Raw genomic sequence first — 25,175 nt, 5'->3', positions numbered from 1 at the left:
AAAACCTTTATGGAGGGTCTTAAGAGTTACTCCACCTAGAATTTCTCCAGCTCCCTTTAGGAATCTTAACATCGTACTCACAAGACGTATGGGGCCACCATTTGAACCCATGCATTCTTGTACTCTACAGTTCTTATCATGGAAGGTGGCTTTCTTAGTAGCAATCACTTCTTTAAGAAGAGGTAGTGAAATTTCAGCTTTCTTTCAAATTTATAAATACAAATTAGTTCTTAGAACAAATCCACAATGCCTATCAAAGGTAGTTTCACCTTTTCATGTCAGTCAGTGGAATTGCCAGTCTTCTTTCCACAGCCAGACTCAGTTGCTGAAAGAGCTCTACACATCCTTGATGTTAAAATGGCTCTCATGTACTATATAGACAGAACAAAAGATTTTAGGAAATCAAAACAACTCTTTGTGACATTTTCAGAACCTCCCAAAACAAATCTTATCTTAAAAAATGGGTTAGCCAGATGGATAGTGAAGTGCATTCAAACTTGCTATCTTAAGGCTAAAAGACAGTTAGCAGTAACTCCCAATGCACATTCCACTAGGAAAAAAGGAGCTTCAGTGGCATTCGCAGGCAACATACCAATGGCAGACATATATAAAGCTGCTACTTGGTCTACACCACACATATTTACAAAACATTATTGTGTAGATGTTCTGGCTTTTCAACAAGCAAATGTTGGCCAGGCAGTCATTAGGGCATTATTTCAAGCTACTCCAGCTCCTGCAGGCTAACCACCACTTACTTGGGAGGGGACTACTTTACAGTCTGTGCAAAGCATGTCTATCTACAGCTACACATTCCATTGAATGGAAAATGTCACTTATCCAGTAGACATCTGTTTGTGTCATGTAGTGCTGTAGATTCACATGCGTCCTCCCTTCTCCCCAGAAGCCTTTGTTCGTTGCAATACAACATATTGTAAATATGTGTTTACATTGCATGGACATCCCTTATTTGTTAATAAATACACATGTTCGATGGCATGTGTAGCTGCAGGTACACGTGCTATGCATTATTCCGCCATCTAGTGTTGGGTTCAGAGTGTTAAAAGTTGTTTTTCTTCTAAGAAGTCTTTTCGGAGTCACGGGATCCAGTGACTCCTCCTCTTGGTCATACTGCACATGGGCATCGACTCTGTTGTTAGATTGTTTTCCTTGCGCTGTCGAGTTCTGACGTGTTTCCTCTCGCTCCGAGATTTCAAATCGGAAAACTTTAGGAAACTTCCTTGATCATCTGTATTGTTTCGAAAGTGTTTCCAACTAACTTCGAACCTTTAGTACCGTTGAAGACTAAATTTCGCCCTTCTGGGCCTGTGCGCCCGACACGGGTCTGTTTGGGCCTACCACATCAAAGCCTGATGGATCGGACTCCATTTCGATTTGATCCCCGATGCCACGTAAATTTCCATACACAGACCAACACCTTGTCTGTAATCTGTGTCTTTCTCACAATCACAGAGACGAGGATTGCGAGGCCTGTTGATCGTTTTGATAAAAAAAGACCCTGCGTGACCGGAGAGCCAGAAGACTGGAAATGGCGTCAAAGTACAGAACATCTCGACACCATGGAGGAAGAAAAGCAGCAGATGGCGGTTTCCATCAAAAAAGCCGACTCCGAAGGAGAATCTGAAGAAGATAGGCATAACACTGCTGGTCAGCACATGAGTACGTCTTCCCCTACACCCACTTACAAAAATTAATCAAAGGCCTTGGGTACACCACAGCCAGAGAACCATGGTTTGACCCGAAAAAAGACTCTTAGTCGACCGACCTTCAGGTTCGGCATCGAGGAAGGCCACTCCGTTGATATTGGAATCGAGTAAGTCCATCAAAAGTTCGACTTCCGACTCGAGCAAGTGTCCTCACTCCTCAGAATCGAAGCCTCGACGCCCTGCCTTGGAGCCAAAACAACCGGCTGTATTTTCGGGCCCGAAAAAACTACCATCTTCGGAGCCAAAAAATTCTTCTTATTTGGAAGAGGAAGGACTTTCGAACCATCTTAAACAGAGCTCAAAATCATTGGATGAACAGTCATATAGACCTTCTGGTCAGGTGTCTGAGGACACTGAGATACCACCTATGCTTGAGATCATGGATGAAAGACAATCAAGAATTCACACCCATAAAGAGACTGGCAGAATAATTACTGCACCTCCTCTACAGACCAAAATAAAGTTGGCCTTTCAGGAACATTTAGACACTGCTCCACCACCAGCAAGATTCATAAATTTCTCCCCCCTCATTCACCACAACTTTATTATTTGCCACCACCCACTAGCCCACCTCCTTTGCCTTCACCAGCTCATTCACAATATTCTCATGGTGATACTGTTGATCCTTGGGATCTGTATGATCTGAATCACATTCCTAGCAATGACCCGGACTTATGTCCTTCTAAACCTTCTCCACCAGAAGACACTACTGCTTACACGCAGGTTATTTCAAGGGCTGCAGCATACCATGGGGTGCTTATGCACACTGAACCCTTAGAAGAGGATTTCCTTTTTAACACTTTATCCTCGACTCATTCAAGATATCAGTGCCTCCCAATGCTACCTGGCGTTATTAAGCATGCAGATCAAATATTCGAATAGCCAGTCAAAGCTAGGGTTATAACCCCACACATTGACAAAAAATATAAACCTGCACCTATAGATCCTTATTATATTTCCCACCAAGTTCCTCCAGACTCCGTGGTAGTGAGTGCTGCCAGAAAGAGGGCTAATAGCCAGTCGTCAGGGGATGCTCCTCCCCCTGACAAAGAAAGTAGAAAATTTAATGCTGCTGGCAAGAGGGTAGCAACACAAGCTGCTAACCAATGGCGAATTGCAAATTAGCAAGCCTTGCTAGCAAGGTATGATAGAGCCCACTGGGATAGGATGCAGGAACTCCTACAGCACCTGCCAAAAGAACACCAAAAGAGAGCACAACAGGTCAGGCCATAAGTAACAATCACATATGGTCTGCCCTTAATGCTGCAGATAAAGCAGCTAGAAGCGTGAACACTGCCATCACTATACGCAGACATGCATGGCTATGTTCCACTGGTCTCAAACCAGAAATACAGCAGGCATTGCTGAATATGTCTTTTATTAAAAAACACCTGTTTGGCCCTGAGGTTGACACTATCATAGAAAACCTCAGAAAAGACTCGGACAATGCAAAAGTAATGGGAACCTTGTATACAACACCCTACAGATGCTCCTTTCGTTGGCAACAATTTAGAGGAGGATTCAAGCCACAATCCACAGAGGCTTCTACCTCCTAGGCAAAGAAAGGGCAACAGCAACAGCAGTAGCAGAGAGGGCGATTTAGAGGTTCTTATAGAGGCCAATACATTAGAACCACAGGCAAGTTCCAAGCATCAAAACAAACCACTACCCCTTCTGAACAGTGACTTATTTACCATCCCTCAACCCCACACATCTCCTGTGGGTGCGCAGACTGCAGCAATTCCAATCCCAATAGCAAAATATCACCACAGATCAATGGGTATTGTCATTTATCTGCCATGGCTATTGCCTAGAATTGATTTCTACCCCTCCCCCCAAACATTCCTCCACGTTATCACAAACTGTCCCCAGAACACAATGTTCGGTTACACCAAGTAGTACAATTGCTACTACTAAAACACGCAATAGAATTGGTCCCACATTCTCAACAAGGAACAGGAGTATACTCACTATACTTCCTCATTCCCAAAAGGGATGGCACTCTCAGGCCCATCCTAGATCTCAGATCACTAAATCTATATATCCTGTCAGAACACTTTCACATGGTAACTCTGCAGGACGTCATTCTACTACTACAAAAACAAGATTACATGACTGCATTAGACCTCAAAGATGCATATTTCCATATACCCATCCATCCAGCTCATAGAAAATACCTAAGGTTTGTGATAGCAGGAAACCATTATCAATTCATAGTTCTACCGTTCGGCATAACAACAGCTCCAAGGGTATTCACAAAATGTCTAGCGGTAGTAGCAGCTTATCTAAGAAGACAACACATACATGTCTTTCCATATCTAGACGATTGGCTAATAAAATCAAGCAATTTTATACAATGTCAAAAATACACTCAGTAAACAATAGAGACCCTACATACATTAGGGTTTACTCTCAACTACCAAAAATCCCATCTTCAGCCAGCACAGGTGCAACCTTACCTAGGTGCTATTCTCAATACGCAAAAAGCCTTAGCCTATCCAAATACACAAAGGATACAAGCTTTTCAAAATCTCATACCACAAATGCAGCCAAATCAACAATTCACTGTAAGATTTCTCATGAAACTATTAGGAGTGGTGGCATCCTGCATAGCAATAGTACCGCATGCAAGACTAAACAAGAGGCCACTACAACAGTGCCTCTCACAGCAATGGTATCAAGCACAGGGTCAGTTGCAAGATCTACTGTTAGACTGCCAAATGCACAAGTGCCTTCAATGGTGGAATCTCAGCAATTTAATGAAGGGGCGGTCATTTCAATACCCTGTGCCTCAGACCACAATAACAACAGATGCATCACTGACAGGTTTGGGAGCTCATCTCATCAACCTTACCATTCAAGGTGAATGGGATTCAAAACAGCTAAATTAACACATAAACCATTTAGAATTATTAGCTGTGTTCCTTGCCCTAAAAGCGTTTCAGACGCTTCTCAAACACAAGACTGTCTTGATAAAAACAGACAATATGACGACCATGCATTTCCTAAAGAAACAAGGCGGGACACATTCATCTCAACTGTTCTTTCTAGCCCAAACAATATGGAAATGGGCAATTCACAATCAAATTCATCTACTAGCTGAATGCACCATAGGAATACCTAATCAGCTAGCAGATCTCCTAAGCAGAACATACCAACAGATACACGAATGGGAAGTTCACTCTCAAGTACTTCATCAGTACTTTCAAAAGTGGGGGACCCCAGAAATAGACCTATTCGCAACAAGCGAAAACGCAAAATGACAAAACTTCGCATCCAGACACCCACACCCTCTGTCCAAGAGCAATGCTCTTTGGATCAACTGGTCAGGGATATTTGCTTACGCTTTTCCCCCTCTCCCACTACTTCCATTTCTGGTCAACAAACTGCGTCAGACTTCTCTCACCATGATACTCATAGCCCCAACGTGGGCACAACATTGGTACACAACACTCCTAGACCTGTCAGTAGGACCTCACTACAAACTTCCAAACAGACCGGATTTGTTAACACAAAACAAAGGACAAATCAGACATCCAAATCCCAGTGCTCTCAACTTAGCGATTTGGCTCCTGAAGTCATAGGAATTGGATACTTACAACTTCCATTAGAATGCATGGAAGTTCTCAAACAAGCTAACAAATGGAAACAATTTGTTTATTACTGTCAATCTAAAAATACTAACCCTCTGACAGCATCAATACAAGATATTGTATGCTACTTACTTCATTTACAGAAATCAAATTTAGCTTTCTCATCTATTAAATTTCATCTTGCTGCCATATCAGCATATTTTCATACTGTACAACATACCTCACTCTTTAGAGTCGCGGTTATAAAAGCCTTCATGGAAGGACTAAAATGTATTATTCCACCCAGAACACGACCTGTTCCTGCTTGGAATCTCAACATTGTACTCATAAGATTAATGGGCCCACCGTTTGAACCCATGCATTCCTGTGAGATTCAATTGTTAACCTAGAAAGTTGCTTTCCTAGTAGCTATTACTTAATTACGTAGAGTTAGTGAAATACAAGCATTCACTCTTGAAGAACCTTTTTTTCTAAGTACCCAAACATAAAGTTGTACTTAGAACAAATCCAATATTTCTGCCAAAGGTGGAATCACCTTTTCACATAAACCAAACAGCGGAATTGCCAGTCTTCTTCCCACAGCCAGATTCAATTGCTGAAAGAGCCATTCATACTCTTGACCTCAAAAGAGCTCTTATGTAATATGTGGATAGAACAAAAGAATTCAGAAAAACAAAGCCGCTTTCTGTTGCTTTTCAACAACCACATAAAAAGAATCCTATCTCTAAACAAGGATTAGCAAGATGGATTGTTAAATGTATGCAAACATGTTACATCAATGCAAAAAGACAATCTTTAATCACACCTAAAGCACATTCCACTTGGAAAAAGGTGCACCTATGGCCAAGAGGTCTATACCACATACATTTACAAAGCATTACTGTGCAGATGTATTTTTGAAGCAGCAGGCCAATGTTGTTCAAGGTGTCTTAAGAACATTATTTCAAACAACACCAACTCCTACAGGCTAGCCACCGCATTTCATGGGGAGAGTAACTGCTTTGTAGTCTGTGCATAGCATGTGTATCTGCAGCTACACATGCCATCGAACGGAAGATGTCACTTACCCAGTGTTTGTCAGTTTGTGGCATGTAGTGCTGCAGATTCACAAGCATCCTCCCTGGAAGCATGTAGTCGTTGCAGTTTATATATTTTGTACATATGTATATACATTTACATTTGCATGGACATCTGTTTTTACTTACTATTTCTATACAACATTTATATTACTACACTCTATCACTCCTTCCTACACCATTTTGCGGGAAAACAATCTAACAACGGAGTCGATGCCCATGCGCAGTATGACTGAGAGGAGGAGTCACTCAATCCTGTGATTCCGAAAAGACTTCTTTGAAGAAAAACAACTTGTAACACCCTGAGCCCAACACTAGATGGTGGAATAATGCATAGCATGCGAATCTACAGCACTACATAACACAAACAGATGTACACTGGGTAAGTGACATTTTCCATACATACACACACACACTCCTTACTTCATCCTCCTGCGGGAAAACAATCTAACAAAGGCCTCGATGCCCATGTGCACTATCACAGAGAGGAAGAGTCACTCGATCGCGTAACTTAAAGATTCTTCAAAGAAAAACAACTTGTAAAACTCCAAACCCGACGGCGGACCTATGCAAAACATGTGAATCTACAGCACTAGATGTCACGTACAGATGTCTACTGGGTAAGTAACATTTTCCATTTGTAACACTGTGTGGTTCTTTCATGGGTGTAGATATAGTGGTATTGCATACGTTTTGCATATCTCCTAGATAAGTCTTGGCTGCTCATCCATAGCTACCTCGATCACAAATGGCGTCTCCATCTGGATGTGGGCAAGGTCTCTTTTGGTCTTGGTTAGAACTGTTTGCCTCTGCTGAGAATGCCTATTGTCAGCTGCTTTGCAAGCTGGAGTTTTCAAGGCGGCACTCGCTCGACAATGCTTTTCGTCTTTGGTGGAACTCAGGCCTCCTATATGCCTTTCTGCCAATACCACTTCTGCCCAGAGTTCTTGAAGAAATAAAAGATGACCCTGCCCAAGTAATTCTTGTGGCTCCATACTGGGCACAAAGAGTATGGTATCCTGAGCATGGGTATCGACCCTGCACTCAGAGTGCCACTTCGGGAGGATCTTCTGTCGCGTCAGCAGGGTGCGGTTGTCCACCCAAAACTGTCCAGTCTTCGCCTTCTTGCGTGGAGATTGAGCGAGGGCAGTTGACAGCTTCCGACCTTTCACCCGAAGTCTGTAATGTTATCTTGACAGCCCGGCGTCTCTCCACCAAAACGGTATACTCTTGTTGTTGGAACAAATTTGTGGCATGGTGTGCCATCAAGTCTGTTGATCCCCTTTCTTCATCTGTTTCTGAGTTTTTTATTATTTTATTATACCCTTTCTTGCCCTGCAGGGCTCTGCTTTGGGCACCCTTGAAGGTTTTCTGTTTCCGATCCGGCGACAGCCAAGGGACAGCTCCTAGGTGACTTCAGGAACTCCTCTGCAGCTTCTGGACTTAGCAGCTGGACTTCATCCATCTCAGTCGATGCTATTCGCCACCCACAGAACAGTGGGCATTGCCTCCTGCCCCACCTGGAGACTCCTGCATGGACTGGACTCTGTCCCCTTCTTTTGCAGGTCCTCTTCTTCCAGAATCCACCGTTGGATTCCCCATGTTAGCCTAAGGAGTGACCAGGTAACTTAACTCTGCTCCCCTGGTCGCTGGGGGTCTTCTAGATACATCTCTTGGGGTTTCACTATCTCCCAGCCCTTGCCTAACTACTCCATATCCTATGATGGGGGGACCCAGTAACGCATTCCACTTTTTAGTATATGGTTTAGCCCCCCTATAGGGCTCTTGCTATTTTATTTGTTTGCTCTTTTGCTATTTTCTAATACTTACCTGTGTATAGTTTGGTGTACATACTTCCAGTAGGGGGTTTGCCTATAGTAATCTAGTTTGGTGTTCCGGTAATACAGTACCTTTTACTTTTTTTTTTTTTTTTTTTTTTTTTTAACACTCTTTGGTTTCTTTCTTTCATGTGTGATAAGTTATGTGTGACTACTGTGGTATTTCAATTTCTTCACACTCCTACTTGATAAGTCTTGCCTGCTCACCACTGCTACCACTAGAGAGCCCTGGCTACCTAGACACTGTAACACTATAAAATAAGGGATGCCTAGACCCAGTATAAGGTGTAACACCATAGGTGTCCACCAGACACTAGGCCAGCCTCCTACACCTACTTTTTACGCACACTCCACATCCTTCTCATGAGGAGGGGAGACCCCACCGTCTGGATCCACAAATAGCATTGGCGTTCTACCTTAATCGTACCAAAGACTTCTGGGTGGACGATCAACTCTGTTAGTTATGTGTGTGTGAAGAAAGGTTGGGCAGTGCAAAAGAGGAGCATCTTTCGATGGGTCTTTATCTGCATCAAAATGTGTTACACATTGGCTAAGAAGCAAGTCCGGGAGATATTTGCGTGCTCACTCTACCAGAGCAACTGCTGCAGCCACTGCATTAGCACGTGGAGTTCCACTCCTGGATGTAAGAGGCTGGCTCTGTTTATGGTGTACACATATGGAGTGATACCTTATACTGAGTCCAGGCAACCCCTAGTGATAGTGCTTAGGTGTCCATATGGCAAACGATCTCTAGAGGTAGCTTTGGGGATCAGCTAAATTTCATCTTAGAGGAGTTTAAAGGGCTTACAGTATCACAAAAGTCAGTCAGTTACTGTACACAAGAAAGAACCACACCAGGTGTTGCAAAATAAAGGTTTCTTTATTACAACACTAAAGTCTTTAATAACGTTGGTATATCTCCACAAAATATACACTTGGAAACTTTCAGAAATATCATAAGAACACATGGGGCCCCATGAGGGGGCTAAACCATATAGTAAGAAAGTGGTATGAGAATAGAGGTGCCCAACCAGGGTAAGTGTGTTAGGATCCTAGGGGCTGGGGGAGGAAGAAAATTCCAGAGATAAGTAACTGTAATCCCACAGGGGCCCGGGTGCAGAGTTATTATCGAGCTGGGTGTCCTATAGGCTAACCCAGGATCATCGCAGTTGGATTTTTATGGATTCAGGACCCTTCCCAGTGGACCTCGAGTAAACCAGTTGGCACAAGGAAGATGGGAGAGTGCCCCCATCTGTGGATACCCAGAAGACCGAAGTACCTACAACAGGGAGCCCATGTTCATATTCGTGAAGTAACGTCAGAAACCCTCGTTGAAGTCAGTAGAAGCCTCGGTTTCCAGCTGCTGTCCGGACCTGTGGACCAGGCCGGTGGAACCAAAAGGTGTATTCTGGATGTGAAGAACCTAAAAAAGAAGGGGACAGTGTCCAGACTGCTCAGATATGGAATGCCCACCCTCCTGGAGGTGAAGTTCCTGAGGACGATGAATGAGAAGTCCTGCTGCAGTAGATCCTTAGATTCGCCCATGAGCTGTTCCACGTCGGTTGTCGGATCGCAGGTGTGTCAGTGACCTGCAGGACCACTAAGAAGCCTTGGCAAATGCAATTAGCAGTTGCAAAGAAGTTTTCAGATTTTCGAGGACTAGCAAGTTCCTAGTGACTCGACCCTTGACAGGGAGTCTAGACAGGCCTTCAGCAGAAGGGAAAGCTAGCCGGAGTCAGAGGAGCCCCCACAAGTTACTCAGAGGCAGCACTCACAGCGAGACAAAATGCAGCCTCTGCAGCACAAAAAAACAGGAGTCCCACTTCGCAGGAGCTGCCGAGTGGAAGCTGAATCAGAGTTCCAGATTGCTGGAAGCTGGGGCGTATTGGATCTCAAAGATCTCTTGGAGGAAGAGCCAACAAGCCTTGACAAGAGCACCAGATATCTTGCACAGGGGTTCCATTCAAGTGACTCCAGCAAGGGTCCACTGTCTCCCAAGTTGGCTACAAGACAAGTTGGACTCGAAGAGTACCACAGAGCCACCACCCTTTAAATTTGGTTGCTTGGACAACACACACCCCACATTTGGTGTACGGATGCCCCCATGTAAGTCCCTAGTATATGGACCCCAGGTACCCAGAGCATTGGGGCACCAGGGCCCCCCCCCATGGGCTGCAGCATGTATTATGCCACCCATAGGGAACCCATGCAAAGTTTATCTGCGGGCTACAGGTCACTACACCAAGTCACTGCAAGTCACCCCTATTGTAGGCCTTCCTAGCCCAGAGGGCAGGTGCAGGTACTTGTGTGTGAAGGCACCCCTGCATGAGCAGAGGTGCCCCCATGAACTCCAGCGCCATTTTCATTAACTTTGTGAGTGTGGGGACGCCATTTTACACATGTACTCGACATAGGTCACAACCTATATCCAGCTACATAATGGTAAATTCGAACCTAGGCATGTTTGGTATCAAACATGTCAGAATCATACCACAGTACTGTTGCCAGTATTGGAAGTATGATTCAGTGCACCCTGGGGGCTCCTTAGAGGACCCCCAGCGTTGCTCCTACCAGCTTTTTGGGATTTTCTGGGCACCCAAGCTGCTGCCACCCCTCAGACAGGTATCTACCCTCCTGCTGCTTGAACAGCTCAAGACCACGAAGGCAGAACAAAGGATTTCCTTTGGGAGAGGGGGGTAACACCCTCTCCCTTTGGAAATAGGAGTTACATGGCTTGGTAGGGGTAGCCCCTCCAAGCCACTGGTATGCTTTGTAGGGCACATTTGGTGCCCTCCTTGCATAAACCAGTCTGCACCGCTTCAGGGAACTCCAGTCCCTGCTCTGGCACAACACTGGACAGTGGAAAGCGGAATTACCACTCCCCTGTCCATCACCACCCCAGGAGTGGTGCCCAGAGCTCCTCCAGAGGGTCCCTTGATTCTGTCATCTTGAATCCAAGGTGGGCAATGGCCTCTGGGAGCATCTTGAGTGGTCAGGTCAGGTAGGTGACGTCAGAGTCCCATTCTGATACCTGGCTGGTGACCAGTCCCCCTTCCAGAGCTATTTAGGGTCTTCCTCTTGGGTGGGTCCTTAGATTTGGATTGCAAGATTCCAGCAGGACTCCGCTGCAACCTCTACTTCGACTTCTGGCCACTGGAACTGCGATTGAACCCTCAAGGAACCGACAATCTGCATCCACAACGAAAACTCTGCTTGCAACATTGTTTCCACAGCTCTTTCCAGCTTCTGCAACAATTCCCCGGCTGTGCATCTCTGATGGTGGCAAGTCTTCAGTCTGCACTAGAAGGAAGAAGGAATCTCCCTTGGAGTAAAAGAGTCTCTCCCCTGCATCCGCAGGTACCAACTGCAACAACAACCGATTGTGTGGATCTCCGATCATCCTGAAGGCGTGGTTCCTGCATCATAGGTGGTGGTCTAGAGTGGTCCCCTGCCAGCTGTCCAAGTTTGGTGGAGGTAAGCCCTTTCCTTCCCACGTAGGACAAAACCCTGTGCATCGCATCTCTTGCAGCTACCAAGGCTTGTTGGCATCTCCTCCAAGGGATCTTCAGGCTCTGTGTAGCCCCAGCTCCCAGCACTCTTCCCTGCAACGCATAGCCGTCTGTGTGATTCTCCTACGGCGTGAGACCTTTCTTCAGTTGTGCTGAGTGGGCTCCTCTGTGACTCCTGGGTCCCCGTCCAGTGGGTCTTCTGTCTGGGCTGCCTTTTCTTCTGTGGACTCTTTGCCTTGCTTAGGGACCCCAGAGACTCCCCCTCAAACCCACTCCAACACCCTCCTCCCCTCCTGTGGGTTGAGTCCTCCTGGGCCTTGCTGGTCGCCAGCAGCTCCACTTGTCCCCTACTATGGCTCTTGCCTTTGCCAAGTCTTGTTGGTGGCTTTTCCACTCCACAGACAGACTGCAATCTTCCATCCGGCGTGGTATGTCAACTGCATCCACCAGGAACTCTTCACCAGATCCAGGGCTGCATTGCTGACCGTCTTCCTCCTACCTTCAACCAATTCCTGCAACCACAGGTGGGTGAGTAGTGGCTCCTGTCACCACCGGACACTTCTCCTTCTTCTGAACTTGGTCCCTTTCTTTTTCAGGTCTTCCTCTCTAGCAATCCACTGCTGGTTTCTTGTAGTCTTGTCTGGGTGTTGCATTGTCTTCATTTTCAGTCCTTTTGGTAGCTTGGGAAAATCTAGTAACTTACTCTTTTCTTCTTGGTCGCTGGGGGTGTGGGAGAGGCACTGTGGTACTTAACCTTTTGGGTTTCCTAGTTCCTCCAGCTCCCCTCTACAGATTCTACGTACCTGGGTGGGGGTTCTGCGTTCACATTCCATTTTTTCAGTATATGGTTTGGGCTCCACCTAGGGTCACTATTGTCTATTGCTATTGCACTGTTATCTATTGCTATTTATGTCTATTTCTGATTACTAGTGTACATATTTAGTGTGTTTACTTACCTCCTGTTGGGGTAATTGCCTATCTAGTATTTTTGGTAATCGTGTCACTAAAATAAAGTACGTTTATTTTTGTACCACTGAGTGTTCTCTTTCATGTGTGTTAGCGCTGTGTGACTACAGTGGTATTGCATGAGCTTTGCATGTCTCCTAGATAAGCCTTGGCTGCTCATCCAAAGCTACCTCTAGAGAGCCTGGGTTCTAGACACTGTCCACACTTCACTGATAACCTAAGTTGTAAGTACCTTAGGTACCCACCTCACACCAGGCTAGATTCCTACACACTCCCAGTCTCCTTTGGTTTACATTGGGCACCCAAATCCGAATTTGACCTCTGCACCCGAGTGCCCCTGTGCTGCTGTGTGTGCACTCTTGGTACTGGTTTGAACCTTGCCTAGTGTTCACCTAAAAGGCCGAAGACTGGATTTGAAAGTCATGTACTTACCTGCAGCACTGCATTTTTGTTTTCCTCCCGTAGGTCAACATTGCTGAACTGAAAAATTGCACTAAGGTTGGATTTTTGAAACTGCAAAGTATTTATGATTGAAAGTCTAGTTACCTGATTACGTCGTTCTTGGGTTTGATACATATATTAAAAAAAAAATGTTATGCTTCTCAGTTGGTTTCAGAATTATTTTTTGAGAGTGTGTCTCATTTATTGCCTTTGAGTACAACAAATGCTTAACTCTACCCTTTGATGTGTCTAACTGCTTGCCGACACTACCACAAGTAGATCATTAGTCCTATCGACTTTTGCCTTCCCAATACCAATTGGGGATCCACTGAACTCTGCACTATATAGAGAACCAGATTCCTATTGAGTTTTATCATGATGTGAATTGTTCTAATGATTTTAATTAATTGTACAGTAAAGGTTATTTAATTCAAAGTAGCGTTTCTTTTAAATATTGTTCCTTTTAAATATTGTTCCTTTTGGAAAGGTAAAATCATTTGGGAACATTTGATACTAAGCATATGAGCTAGAACAGCAGCAAATGTAATTGTGTGGTTGTTATGCTCATTTTGCATTAATGTGCAATAATCTGATTTCAGGTAAAGGATACACCCTATTTTCAAAAGAAAACAATCCCTCCTAATGATGACCGAGCAGCGCGAATATTGGTACCTGATATTGGAGGTAAACTGTTTAACATAATATCATTTTTTAAGTGTTTTCATATAATTTGTGCAGTTTTCAAAGGCACATCAGAGCATTCTTGCAGTTGTTAGCATTGATTGCTCATTGTTAGGCCTGGCGTTAGCTCAGACCTTCAGTTTTAGCTAAATTTATATATGTAATATACTTTCTTAAGTGGCTTTCAGCCAAACCTCGTGAACCATGTTCTGTTGTTTTATCCTTCAAATTTTTCTTCCATCGACTACAGCATCCAGCATGGGAACAGTTGATTCCCCCACTTTAATCATAAGTTAAATTTGCTGTGAGTGAACTCATTCTGCTATTTTAGAAGGAGTACATCCACACACAAAGAGCCTCTTTTAGAGCCAGGGACTTCTATTTCAGTGTGTGCTTATTCATACCAGTAAAGAAAATATTGCTTTTAGCCAATGTCTTTCATGTATATATATACTGGCAAGACAACTCCCCCAAAGTTTAACCAAACTATGGCAAAACAAGCATTGACTAAATCAAAGGCTAACAGATAACACTATTTTTATTGGCTTTGCCAAAGCTTGTTTTATGCGCTGAATCCAAGACCTTCAGGAGCACTTTATGAATTGCTTCCATTCTTTTGAAAGTATTTACATATGCCTAAGACAAATTCTGGGAACATTTTAAATTCCCACAAATTGTTAACTTTAATAGCATGTTTATCCACATTTTCAACTGAAAACCAGTATCAGTCATGTAGGCTGAGCTCACAGCTCACTGTATTTCCTTAGAACGCTCACCCTAGTAGCAGAGGCTTTGAAATGATGATTGTCCTATACCCAGGGTGATTATTTTGCCTCAACAGTAAACGGCAGACAGTCCTCCCTCAATCACACTGTGATGTTGTAGACTTGCTGTTAAATGGGTTGTGCTGCAGGGAGTTGGGTCAACTTGTCCAGTGGACAAGATATGTTTGAAGATTTGTTGTCCTTACTGTAGGAGGCTGGCTCAGTACATCAGGTACACCTATAGGTGAGGCACCCTGTATTGAGTCCAGTCAACCCTTAGTGATAGTGTAGGAAGCTCTAGATAACCAGAGCTCTCATAAGGATTGCTGTGGAGAGGAACTAAGGCTTATTCAGGAGGGTTTAAAGTGGTTGCAAATACTACACAGTTCAGTTAGTGATGTACACACAGGAAAGAACCACACCAGTGTTAGAGAAATATGTTTTATTTATTGTAACACACACTCTAGAACTATCTTTGGTATATTTCCTAACTGGAGATATGAACATTCAAAAATATACTTAGCAGCAGATAAGTAAAGGCATAAAATAACATGGGCTCCTATGAGGGGGAGTCGGGGGGGGGGTTAAACCCACACTACCACATAAGGAGTCTTACGGCTGGGGAAGTACTAAAACCCCAAAGGTAAGTAGGTAGGATTTCGCCGGTGCCCTTGTGCAGAGTAGTAATCTCGGGTCAGTGTCCATAGGATAACATAGGGGAGTCGAGGTTTACGTTTTTGAGTTTTAAGACCCTTCCCATAGGACCCCAAGGAGTCCAGATCACCCGGAGGTGCCAAGGCGATGCATGAGGGCAATGCCCACCCTTCTCAGAGATGCTTTCCTGGTTGACAAGCAAGTGCAGCTGTGTAGTCCAGGTGATGCAGGAAGATCCCAGGAGATGTCCCTGAGCTGTCCCATGCCAGTCATTGAATTGCAGGGGGGTCAGTGGGACCACCAAAAAGCCTTGGCAAATGCAGGGAAGCGTTGGACGGAGTTTGCAAGATTTGTGGGGACCAGCAAGGCCCAGGTGACCCAACCTTGGCAGGTAGGTCAGGGTCAGCCGTCAGGACACAGGAGAGCCAGGAAGAATCAGTTGAGCATCCAGCAGGACCCTCTAGCAGCAGGCACATGCAGTCACAGGGAGGCCTCAACAGCCCAGCAAAGAGGGATACCCACGCCGCAGGAGTTGCAGAGAGGGTGTTGTTCGTGGAGCTGGAGATGGCTTGAGGCTGGGGATTCTTGGAGCTAGGAGGTCTTCGGACTGAAGAGCCACCAAGGCTTGGCAACTACAAACAGACGCAGTGCTCAGGGGTTCCAGCCAGGCAGCTCCAGCGAGGGAACACAGACTTCCCAGTTGGAAGGAAGATAGGTCAGTCCTGGAGAGCCACTGGACCACTACCTGTGTGTGACTCAAAGAGTCCGTGGGACAGCAGGATCCACAAAACGGTCATTGTTGACGTGCCTGCAGATGCACTGCTGACTCTTTCACTCCAAAGGTGAGTCCGTCTTGCTTTCCTAAGTGTAGGCAGAGTCACGGTGACTCTGGAGGATGCACAGCCAGGGTGTTGCAGACGTCCCTGCAGAACGTGGAAACAAATTGGCAGTAGGAGCCCTCCTACTGGTTTCAGTCTTGCTCTTGGTTCCAGCGAGAACAGCAACGGTTTCGGTGTCCAGGTTGCAGAACTGTCTTGCAGAGGTGACTTTGAGACGGTTCCTGAAATCTTGTAGACGAATCCAGGTCCCACCCTCAGGGTAGCCCTTAAGTAACCCACAAAGGGGATTGGCCACTTAATGCAGTGACCCACCTATCAGATGGGGTCAGGGACCCACCTATCAGATGGGGTCAGGGACGTCACCCAGCTGGACTAACCAGATGCTCCCAGGGGCCTCTGCTCATCTTATTTCCAAGATTGCACACAAGTGGGGCCACCTGGCAGAGATCTGTGCACCTCCCTAGGGGAGGATCTGGACAGGGGGGTGGTCACTCCCCTGTCCTTTGGGTGGTTTTGCACCAGAGCAGAAACCGGGGGTTCCTGCACTGGTGCAAACTGGTTTATACAAGGAGGCAATCTGATGGTGCTCAGAGCTACCCCAGTCCAGAGACACCTATTTTTAAAGAAGAGTTGGTCACACCTTTATCCTAGAGGAAATCCTTTGTTCTGCCTTCCCCTTCCCAAGTTAGGCTCAGCAGCAGGAGGGCAGAACACTGGGGTCAGCAGCAGCACAGGCTGGCACACAGACCCTGCAAGGCTGTACAGGCAGACTTTCGGGGATTCCCTATGGAACCCCTGAGTACGTGGTATTGTGCAACTAGCACTGGAATCAACATAATTGCATGATTTCAGCATGTTTGGTACCAAACATGCCTATGTTCGGTAAAGCCGTTATGTAGTTGGACAACTCTGTTGACCAGTGTCCGCTGCATACTTTAAGATGGCTTTCCCGTACTTACAAATCCCAGAAAATGGAGTCTGGGGTTTTTAGAGGCACTTTTGCTCATGCGAGGGTGCCCTCACACTTAGAACCATGCACCCTGCCCTTGGCCTGCCTACCTACCTGACAGGTGACTTACAGGGTCAGAGTGCATTGACTGTGATATAAGGGGAGCCTTTTATCTGGAGTGAAAGGTGCATGCACCATTTCACGCAGGCTGCAATGGCAGGCCTGTAGTCACAGTTTGCATGGACCCCCATGGGTGGCTCAAAAAATGCTGCAGCTCACTGGGGACCCCTGGTGTAGCAATGCTTCTGGGTACCTAAGTACCATATACTAGGGACTTACATAGGAGCACCACTATGCCAATTGTGGGATGCAGAAGTTACCATACAACTAAATGTAGTGGAGAGAACAACAACACTGGGGTCCCGGTTAGCATGATTCTAGCGTACCACATTCTAAACATACTGACACCAGGCAAAAAGTGGGGGCAACTCTCACCAACCTTTTAAACGTGGTAGGTGCATTTTTTTTAAACAAAGGGCATCACAGTAAACTAGAAGTGCCCACCAGTAGTGGTAAATGCTGTTTTTGGTTTGGCAGCATCTGTTAACCTGATCTGCTAATAGCCTACAGTCAGGTCATAAGTGCTGGGATACTTGGCTGCAGCCAAAGTATCATTGAGGTTTTCTGCTATGGGGATAGGATGAGCATCAGTCTTAGTGATTGCACTGAAACCTCTGTAGTCTACACAGAACCTCATCTCTTTCTTTCCACCCTGGGGGTGAGGTTTGGGTACAAGGACTACAGGACTATCCCAAGGGCTGTCTGAAGGCTTAATGACCCTCGTCTCTAGCATCTTCTGCACTGATGCAATCTCTGACATGGTTTGGCTGCCTGTAGATTTTGCTCTTGACAGGCAGACTATCATCTGTGTCCACATCATGGATTCACTAGGTGGTCTGGCTGGGTGTCAGGGAAAAGAGTTCTGGGAACTGACTACCTGTCTGCAGTCAGCTTGTTGTTGGTTAGTAACTGTCAGCAAAGACTACTGTATCTACTGAGCCATCAACAGGGTTGTGAGAGAGATCAGATCAGGAGAGGGTGTAGGAAAATACCCTCTTTTAGAATGGTTACCTCAAATTTTTGCCCGCAACCAGTATGCTTAGACTGTTCTCACTGGAACCTGCTAACCAGGACCCCATTGATTGTGCTCTTTCCCTCTTAAACTTAGGCACCTAGGACCTTGTACACTCCACAATTGGCATAGGGGTACCCCCTTATAAGTCTCTTATTATATGGTACTTAGGTACCCAGGGCATTGGGGCACCAGGGGTTCCCCATGGGCTGCAGCATGTATTGTACCACCTATGGGAGCCCATGCAAAATGTGTCTGCAGGCCTGCGTGAAAAGTTGCATGCACCCTTTCACCAGAGGTCACTGCATCAGGTCATTGTAAGTCACCCCTATGGTAGGCCCTCCTAGCCCAGAAGGTAGGGTGCAGGTCCCTGCGCGTGAGGGCACCCTTGCATGTGCAGGAGTTCCCGTGCGAACTCCAGTTCCATTCCACTGGACTTCATAAGTGCGGGGAAGCCATTTTACTAGTGTAATTGTAATGTAGCTACATAATGGCAACTCTGAACCTGGGCATGTTTGCTATCAAACATATGGGAATCATTCAATCAATCAATCAATTTGTAAAGCGCGCTACATACCCGTGAAGGATTTCAAGGCACTGGGGGGTGGGGGATGAGGGGGGTGCTGCTACTGCTCGAAGAGCCATGTCTTGAGGAGTTTTCTGAAGGAAAGAAGGTCCTGGGTCTGTTGTAGATCCGACGGGAGGGTGTTCCAGGTCTTGGCGACGAGGTACGAGAATGATCTGCCGCCGGATGCGGGGGATGGGGGCGTGGTTTGGGGAGCGGAGATGCCGGGTGGGGGTGTAGAAGCTGAGTCTGTTCAGTTATGTTGGTCCGGTGTTGTGGAGTGCCTTGTGTGCGTGAGTGAGGAGCTTGAAGGTGATCCTCTTGTTGACAGGGAGCCAGTGAAGGTCTCCTAGGTGGGGGGTGATGTGGCAGTGGCGAGGGATGTTGAGGATGAGTCGGACGGAGGCGTTTTGGATGCATTGGAGGAGTTTGGATGGGATACTGCTGTAGAGGCTGTTGCCGTAGTCGAGTCTGCTGCTGACGAGGGCCTGGGTTACTGTGTTTCTGTTGGGATCCATAACCCAATACTGTTGCCAGTTTTGGTTATATGATTCCATTCACTCTGGGGGCTCCTTAGAGGACCCCCAGTATTGCTCCTACCAGTCTTCTGGGGTTTTCCGGGCAGCCCACACTGCTGCCACCCCTCAGCCAGGTTTCTGCCCTCCTGCTGTTTGATAAGCTCAGGCAGGGGAAAGCAGAACAAAGGATTTCCTGAGAGAGAGGGAGGCAACACCCTCTCCCTTGGAAATGGGTGTTACAATCCTTGGGAGGGGTACCCTCCCCAAGCCACTGGTTTGCTTTGAAGAGCACATTTGGTGCCCTCCTTGCATTAAACGGTTTGCACCAGTCCAGACCTGGCACGAACTGGATGAAGAAAAGGGGTGTGACCACTCCCCTGTCCATCACCACTCAAGAGGTGGTGCTCAGAGCTCCTCCAGGTGACCACTTGATTCTGCCATCTTGAAACCAAGATGTGCAGAGACCCCTGGGAGCATCTGTGTGGCCAGTTCAGGCAGGTGACGTCACAGCCCCCTCATGATAGGTGGTCAACTTGCTAGGTGACCATACCCCCTTTTAGGGATATTTTGGGACCACCTTAAGGGTGTGTCCCCAGGTTCGGCGTGCAAGACTTCCCCAGGACTCCTCTGCACCATTTACTTCAACTTCTGGCCACTGGAACTGCAACTAGACTCTTCGGGAACCAAGAAGGCTGCAACTTCAACAATGACTTCTCTTTGCAACATTGTTTCTCCAGCTCATTCTAGCAACTGCAACATTTCCCCGGCTGTGCAACTTCTGAGGGCGATAAGTCTGCAGCCTGCTCAAGAAGTAAGAAGGAATCTCCCTTGGAGTGAAGGAGTCACTCCACTGCATCCACAGGCTTCAACTGCAATGACAACCGGCTGCGTAGATCTTCTCCCCTCCGGAGCTGTGTGCATCTTGCATCACAGGTGGTAGTCTGGAGTGGTCGTCATGGTCTTCACTACAAGCTATCCCACTTGGGAGATAGTAAGAACTTTCTTTTCCTTGCAGGACAGTACCCATGTGCACCTCGACTCTTGCAGCTACCAAGGCTTGTGTGTTTCTTCTCCAAGGCATCTTCAGGCTCCATGTAGCCCTGGCCACCAGTATTTCTTCCTGCAAAGCACAGTCTCCCACCTGCTGCACCCCCAATGTGGGACACTCCTCCAGTTGTGCTGAGTGGACCTCACTGCGACTCCTGTGTCTGCTGCCTGTGGGGGCTGCCTCCTCTTCTTGTTACTCTCCCAGCTGCTGAGGCTCAGCCCAGACTCCTCTCCTTGGGTCGAATTGCCTGGACTTGGCTGTTTCTCGTCAGCCCTGCAAACCTTCTTCTCCGTTTCTTGCATTTGCCAAGGCTTGTTAGTGGTTTTCCAGCACCACTAACTGACTGCATCATAACTGCCGACATGGGACATCACTTGCATCACTTCTGGGACTCTTCAGCTCCTGTTCTGCACTGCTGACCTTCTTCATCCACTGTCGACCTGGTCATCCATCCACAGAAGGGTGGTTAGTGGCTCCTGCCACCACCGGACGTTCCACCACGAAATGGACTTGGTCCCCTTCCTTTGCAGGTCCTCTTCTATCGGGATCCACCTTTGAGTTATTCCAATCTTGGTTGGGTCTTGCACAATCCTTTACCAAAGTCCTCCTATTGGTTTTGGTGGAAACCAGGTACTTACCTCTGTTCTCCTGGTCGGTGGGGGTCACTCTGATACTCACCTCTTGGCGTTCCTAGTTCCTCCAACTCCCTTCTACTGATTCCACTTCCTTGGGTGGGGGAACTGTCTTTCACATTCAATTTTTTAGTATATGCTTTCGCCCTACCCTGTGGCCCTCACTATTTGCTATTGCTTTTACCAATGCCTATTCCTTTCTATGCTATTTACTGATTGCTAATGTGTAGATAGTAGTCTGTCTACTTACCTCCATTTGGGGGATTGCCTATACAGTGTTCTAGTATTTGTGTTACTATAATAAAATACCTTTGTTTTTGTAAACTCTGTGTAAATGCTGTGTGACTATAGTGGTATTGCATAAGCTTTGCATGTCTCCTAGATACGTCTTGGCTGCTCATCTACAGCTACCTCTAGAGAGCCCTGGCTTCATAGACTCTGCCTCCTCTTCATTAATAGGGGATACCTGGACCTGGTATAAAGTGATAACACCATAGTTGCTCACCAAACACCATGCCAGCTTCCTACATTGGTGGCGCAGTGGTAGGATAAGACACTTGCAGTTGCCCTACCACTTTGTCACTGGTCACTTTCCACTTAAAAGAACATTACTAGCTCTTACGTACACACTGCACTCAGCTGTCAGGAGTTCTAGTCTCCTACGTTTGGGTAAATTGGCGGTTTAGCATAGCCCTTGCTCCAAACTTTTCTAGGGAGCCTAGTTGTTAGAGTAGTTATGTGCACCCACACCACTGTAGCAAGAATGTCTTCAATAGAGTCACTATGAGAGTCTTACTTTCCAAGAGTTGAGGGAGAAATCCCAATAAGAGTCTGCTTCTGGGGTTACGTCTCCAGGCTGACCAGGACAATGCAGGCAGCCAGGAGGAGGAAGGAGTAGAAACTGAATCTCCAGTCCTAGACAGGGTAGATTTAGGCTACACTGTGGAGGGTCTGGAAGAGCCTGGGGAACACCACAGCCCTGTTAGGAGCACTGCAGGGAGTGAAGGGGTTCGGGAGGGCAGTCATTCAAATAGGCCACCTTCACTCCTAGAGAGTTGGTTGAGAGAGTTCCCATGTGGAGAAACCAGTCCTCCTCTGTCGTGACCCATGTCTCCTCAGTATCTGAGGGGGTCCACTGCTCCACCTCAGGGGACTAGTCCTTAGTAGGGAGATTAGGAAACTGAGGTTCCAGGAGGCCAAGCTGAGGCTGCGGCAGCAACAGCCAGCCCTAGCTAGAGATGCCTTAGCAGTGGAAAGGGAGAGACAGGATTGGGGGTTAGCTCCCTATGGTGGCAGCAATCTTAGCTTTAGGGACACCAGGATCAGGGAGGACTCCTATGATTCTAGGAACCTGAGCAAGATAGTCCCACCTTACAAGGTGGGAGATGACAAACATAAATGGTTCACTGATTTGGAGAGGGGCTGTAGCTCACCCAAAGACAGTGGGCAGCAATCTTGTGGCTTTCCTTCTCTGACAAAGGCAGAGACCAACTCCTGTCTTTAAGAGAGGAAGATGAAGACAATTATACAGCACTAAAAAATGCACTGTTTTGGCTTGACCTCTGAAAAAACAGAATGTTCAGGGAAACCAAAAAGGAGTCCTCCCAAGATTGAACAGATTTTGTGGACTGCTCAGTTAAAGCTCTGGAAGGCTGGTTGCATGGTAGCAAAGTGACTACCAGGGATTATACAGTTTTATTCTAAGATAGCACCTTTTGAATGACTGTATATCTGATCAGCTGCATCAATACCTGGTGGACTCTGAACTGACCTTTCCCCAAGAATTAGGAAAGAAGACAGGCACGTGGGCCCGCACCAGGATGAGTAGAAAAACTCACAAGGGGGTGACCACAAAAAGAAGGAAGCAGGTAAGCATCAGGACAAAGGTGGGGACAAAGACAAACAAAAAGAATCTTCCTCAGGCCCACAAAACACTTCTGGGGTGGGTCGAAGTCCTCTTCCAACAATAAACCTTGGTGCTACATTTGTAGGCAACCAGCCCACAGGGCCGATGACAGCACTTGTTCTACACATAGCACTACGCCTGGTACCACTAGTACCCCTAGCACCCTTTGTAGTAGCAACAACAGTGGTAGCAGTAGGCAGCCCAAAAGTGTAAAGTGTTCACCTTTGGGACTGTAGTGGGTCCTGGGGTAGATATAGAAACCCCTGGGACAGCTTTTGTCTCCGAGGGTGGCAGTGGCCTTGCCACCCTAGCTTCTTGTCCCCTTAATAAGGGTAAGTACAAGCAGCACAAGGCTGAGTCATAGAGGGACACGGGTTCCATTGTCACCATAGTAACTAAAAAACTGGTATCACCTAAACAACACCTACTTGGTCACAGGTACCCCGTCACGGATAAGAATAACTCCACTCAGTGCCTCCACATAGCTGTGGTAGAATTTAGCTGGGGTGGGGTTACTAGCCCTAAACAGGTTGTAGTGTCCTCTAGCTTACCTGTATAATGCCTTCTGGCTAATGACTTGTAGACCTCAGCTTGGGCTCAACTAGGCAAGCCCATGCAGCCATGCTGGGCATCCCTAAACACCTCATTGCCTTAACCTCAAAACTGGTTAAAAAGCAAGGAGCCCTAGAGCCTGGAATAATGGCTTAAGACACTCCTACCAACAGAGACAGGCAGGCTACAGAGTTACCTCCTGTCCAAACTCCCACTGAGAATCCCACTCCTCTAAGGTAGGCACCCACTCCGTTGGTGGAAACTGCACCACAGGTGGTGAAGGCTATAACAGCTGAGCTCCTAGGGGTGAAGGAATCCACCTGAAAGGAACCTAGAGTAGAACAGCAACCCTGTCCTACTTTAGAAAACGTAGGGCATCAATCCTGTCCACCTCTAGAGCCTTTAGTACAGCAACCCTGTCCACCCTGCGGGGGCAGGCATCTCCCCTAGCTGGAGTGTCCTGAGGCAGCAGAACAAAAGGCAGGAGCCTTTAAGGCTCACCGCCAAGTGTTGCTGTTCCTGCAGGGGGGAGGTATGAAGCACCTCCACCCAGGGAAGGCTTTGTCCCTGTTCTCTGAGAGCACAAAGGCTCTTGCCCCATGGGGTCAGAAACTTGTCTGGTGGTGGCAGGCTGGCATAAACCGGTCAGCAACACACAAGAGGCTTGGGGGAATTTCAAGGGGCATCTCTAAGATGCCCTTTGTGTGCATTTTTCAATAAATCCAACACTGACATCAGTGTGGGTTCATTGAGCTGAGACGTTTGATACCAAACATTCCGGTCTTCAGTGAAGCGATCATGGAGCTGTGGAGTTCGTAGTGACAAACTCTCAACTCATGTACTCAGTATGGCTACAATGCACTTACAATGTCTAGGAATGTACTTAGACACTATAGGGGCATATTGCACAGGCAGCTATGCCCTCACCTGTGGTGTAGTGCACCCTGCCTTTTGGGTAAAATACCTGCTAGGGTGGTGAATTACCTATGCCACAGGCAGTGGTTTGTGGCCATGGCACCCAGGGAGGGGTGCCGTGTCGACTTTAGCTTTTTCTACCAACCAATACACAATCTGCAGTGTGCATCTGTTTGATATGGGGTCCTTTGAGGGGGCAAAATACATGCTGCTGCCCATAGGGACCTTTTCTAGCCACAGGGCCCTTGGTACCACTGATACCTTTCAAAAGAGACTTAGCTCTGTTCCAGAGGTGTGCCAATCGTGGAAGCAATGGTACAGTTTAGGCAAAGAACACAGGTATTGGGGCCTGGTTAGGAGGATCGCAGCACAAACTCAGTCAAGTTAGCATCCGATATCAGGCAAAAAGTGTGTGCGTGTGTGGGGGAGGGGTGACCATGTCAAAAGGGGCACTTTCCTACACCATGGCCAATACGATCTCCCTAAACTTCTGAGGAATTATCAACATCCTGGTAGCACCAGGCTTGCGGTCTCTAGCCTCAGAATAAAGGAGACCTTTTTCCCAATAGATCCTGTGGGATACACTGACGACATCTGCCTCTTCTGCAGCAACTTGCTGGCTGAGGCCTTGAAGAGAGGAGCAGGATTTCTGTTCCAGGCTCAATTCCTCCCTGGATGGTCCCTCTTCCCCCAGAAGCTCTGCCGTGTCAGGCTTAAGCTCCTTTGAGGCAGTTTGCTCACAGGGAGCAAGATTATCTCCCTGAGGAGACTGATCCTCACATGAGGTCTGGGTAAAGGGTAACTTTTTACCCTTCCTACCTCTCTTCTTGGGAGCTGCGTGGGCCATTGTACCAGGCTTTAATGCTCCTTGTT

At 46.8% G+C, this 25,175-nt stretch overlaps 1 protein-coding gene across 2 annotated transcripts in view; it reads left to right on the top strand.

Annotated features, from left to right (window-relative positions):
• The window catches only part of RICTOR (RPTOR independent companion of MTOR complex 2), a 1,007,050-nt gene that overhangs the window by 835,399 nt on the left and 146,476 nt on the right, over positions 1-25,175 (top strand). For both annotated transcript variants that reach the window (XM_069221337.1, XM_069221336.1), the window contains exon 33: positions 13,747-13,831. In XM_069221337.1, the coding sequence (XP_069077438.1) occupies positions 13,747-13,831 (85 nt within the window). The remainder of the gene's footprint in view (positions 1-13,746; positions 13,832-25,175) is intronic.

Source organism: Pleurodeles waltl, chromosome 1_1 (genome assembly GCF_031143425.1).
Source record: "Pleurodeles waltl isolate 20211129_DDA chromosome 1_1, aPleWal1.hap1.20221129, whole genome shotgun sequence".
NCBI classification, from domain to species: Eukaryota; Metazoa; Chordata; class Amphibia; order Caudata; family Salamandridae; genus Pleurodeles; species Pleurodeles waltl.
This window is presented reverse-complemented; position numbering and strand designations above follow the sequence as displayed.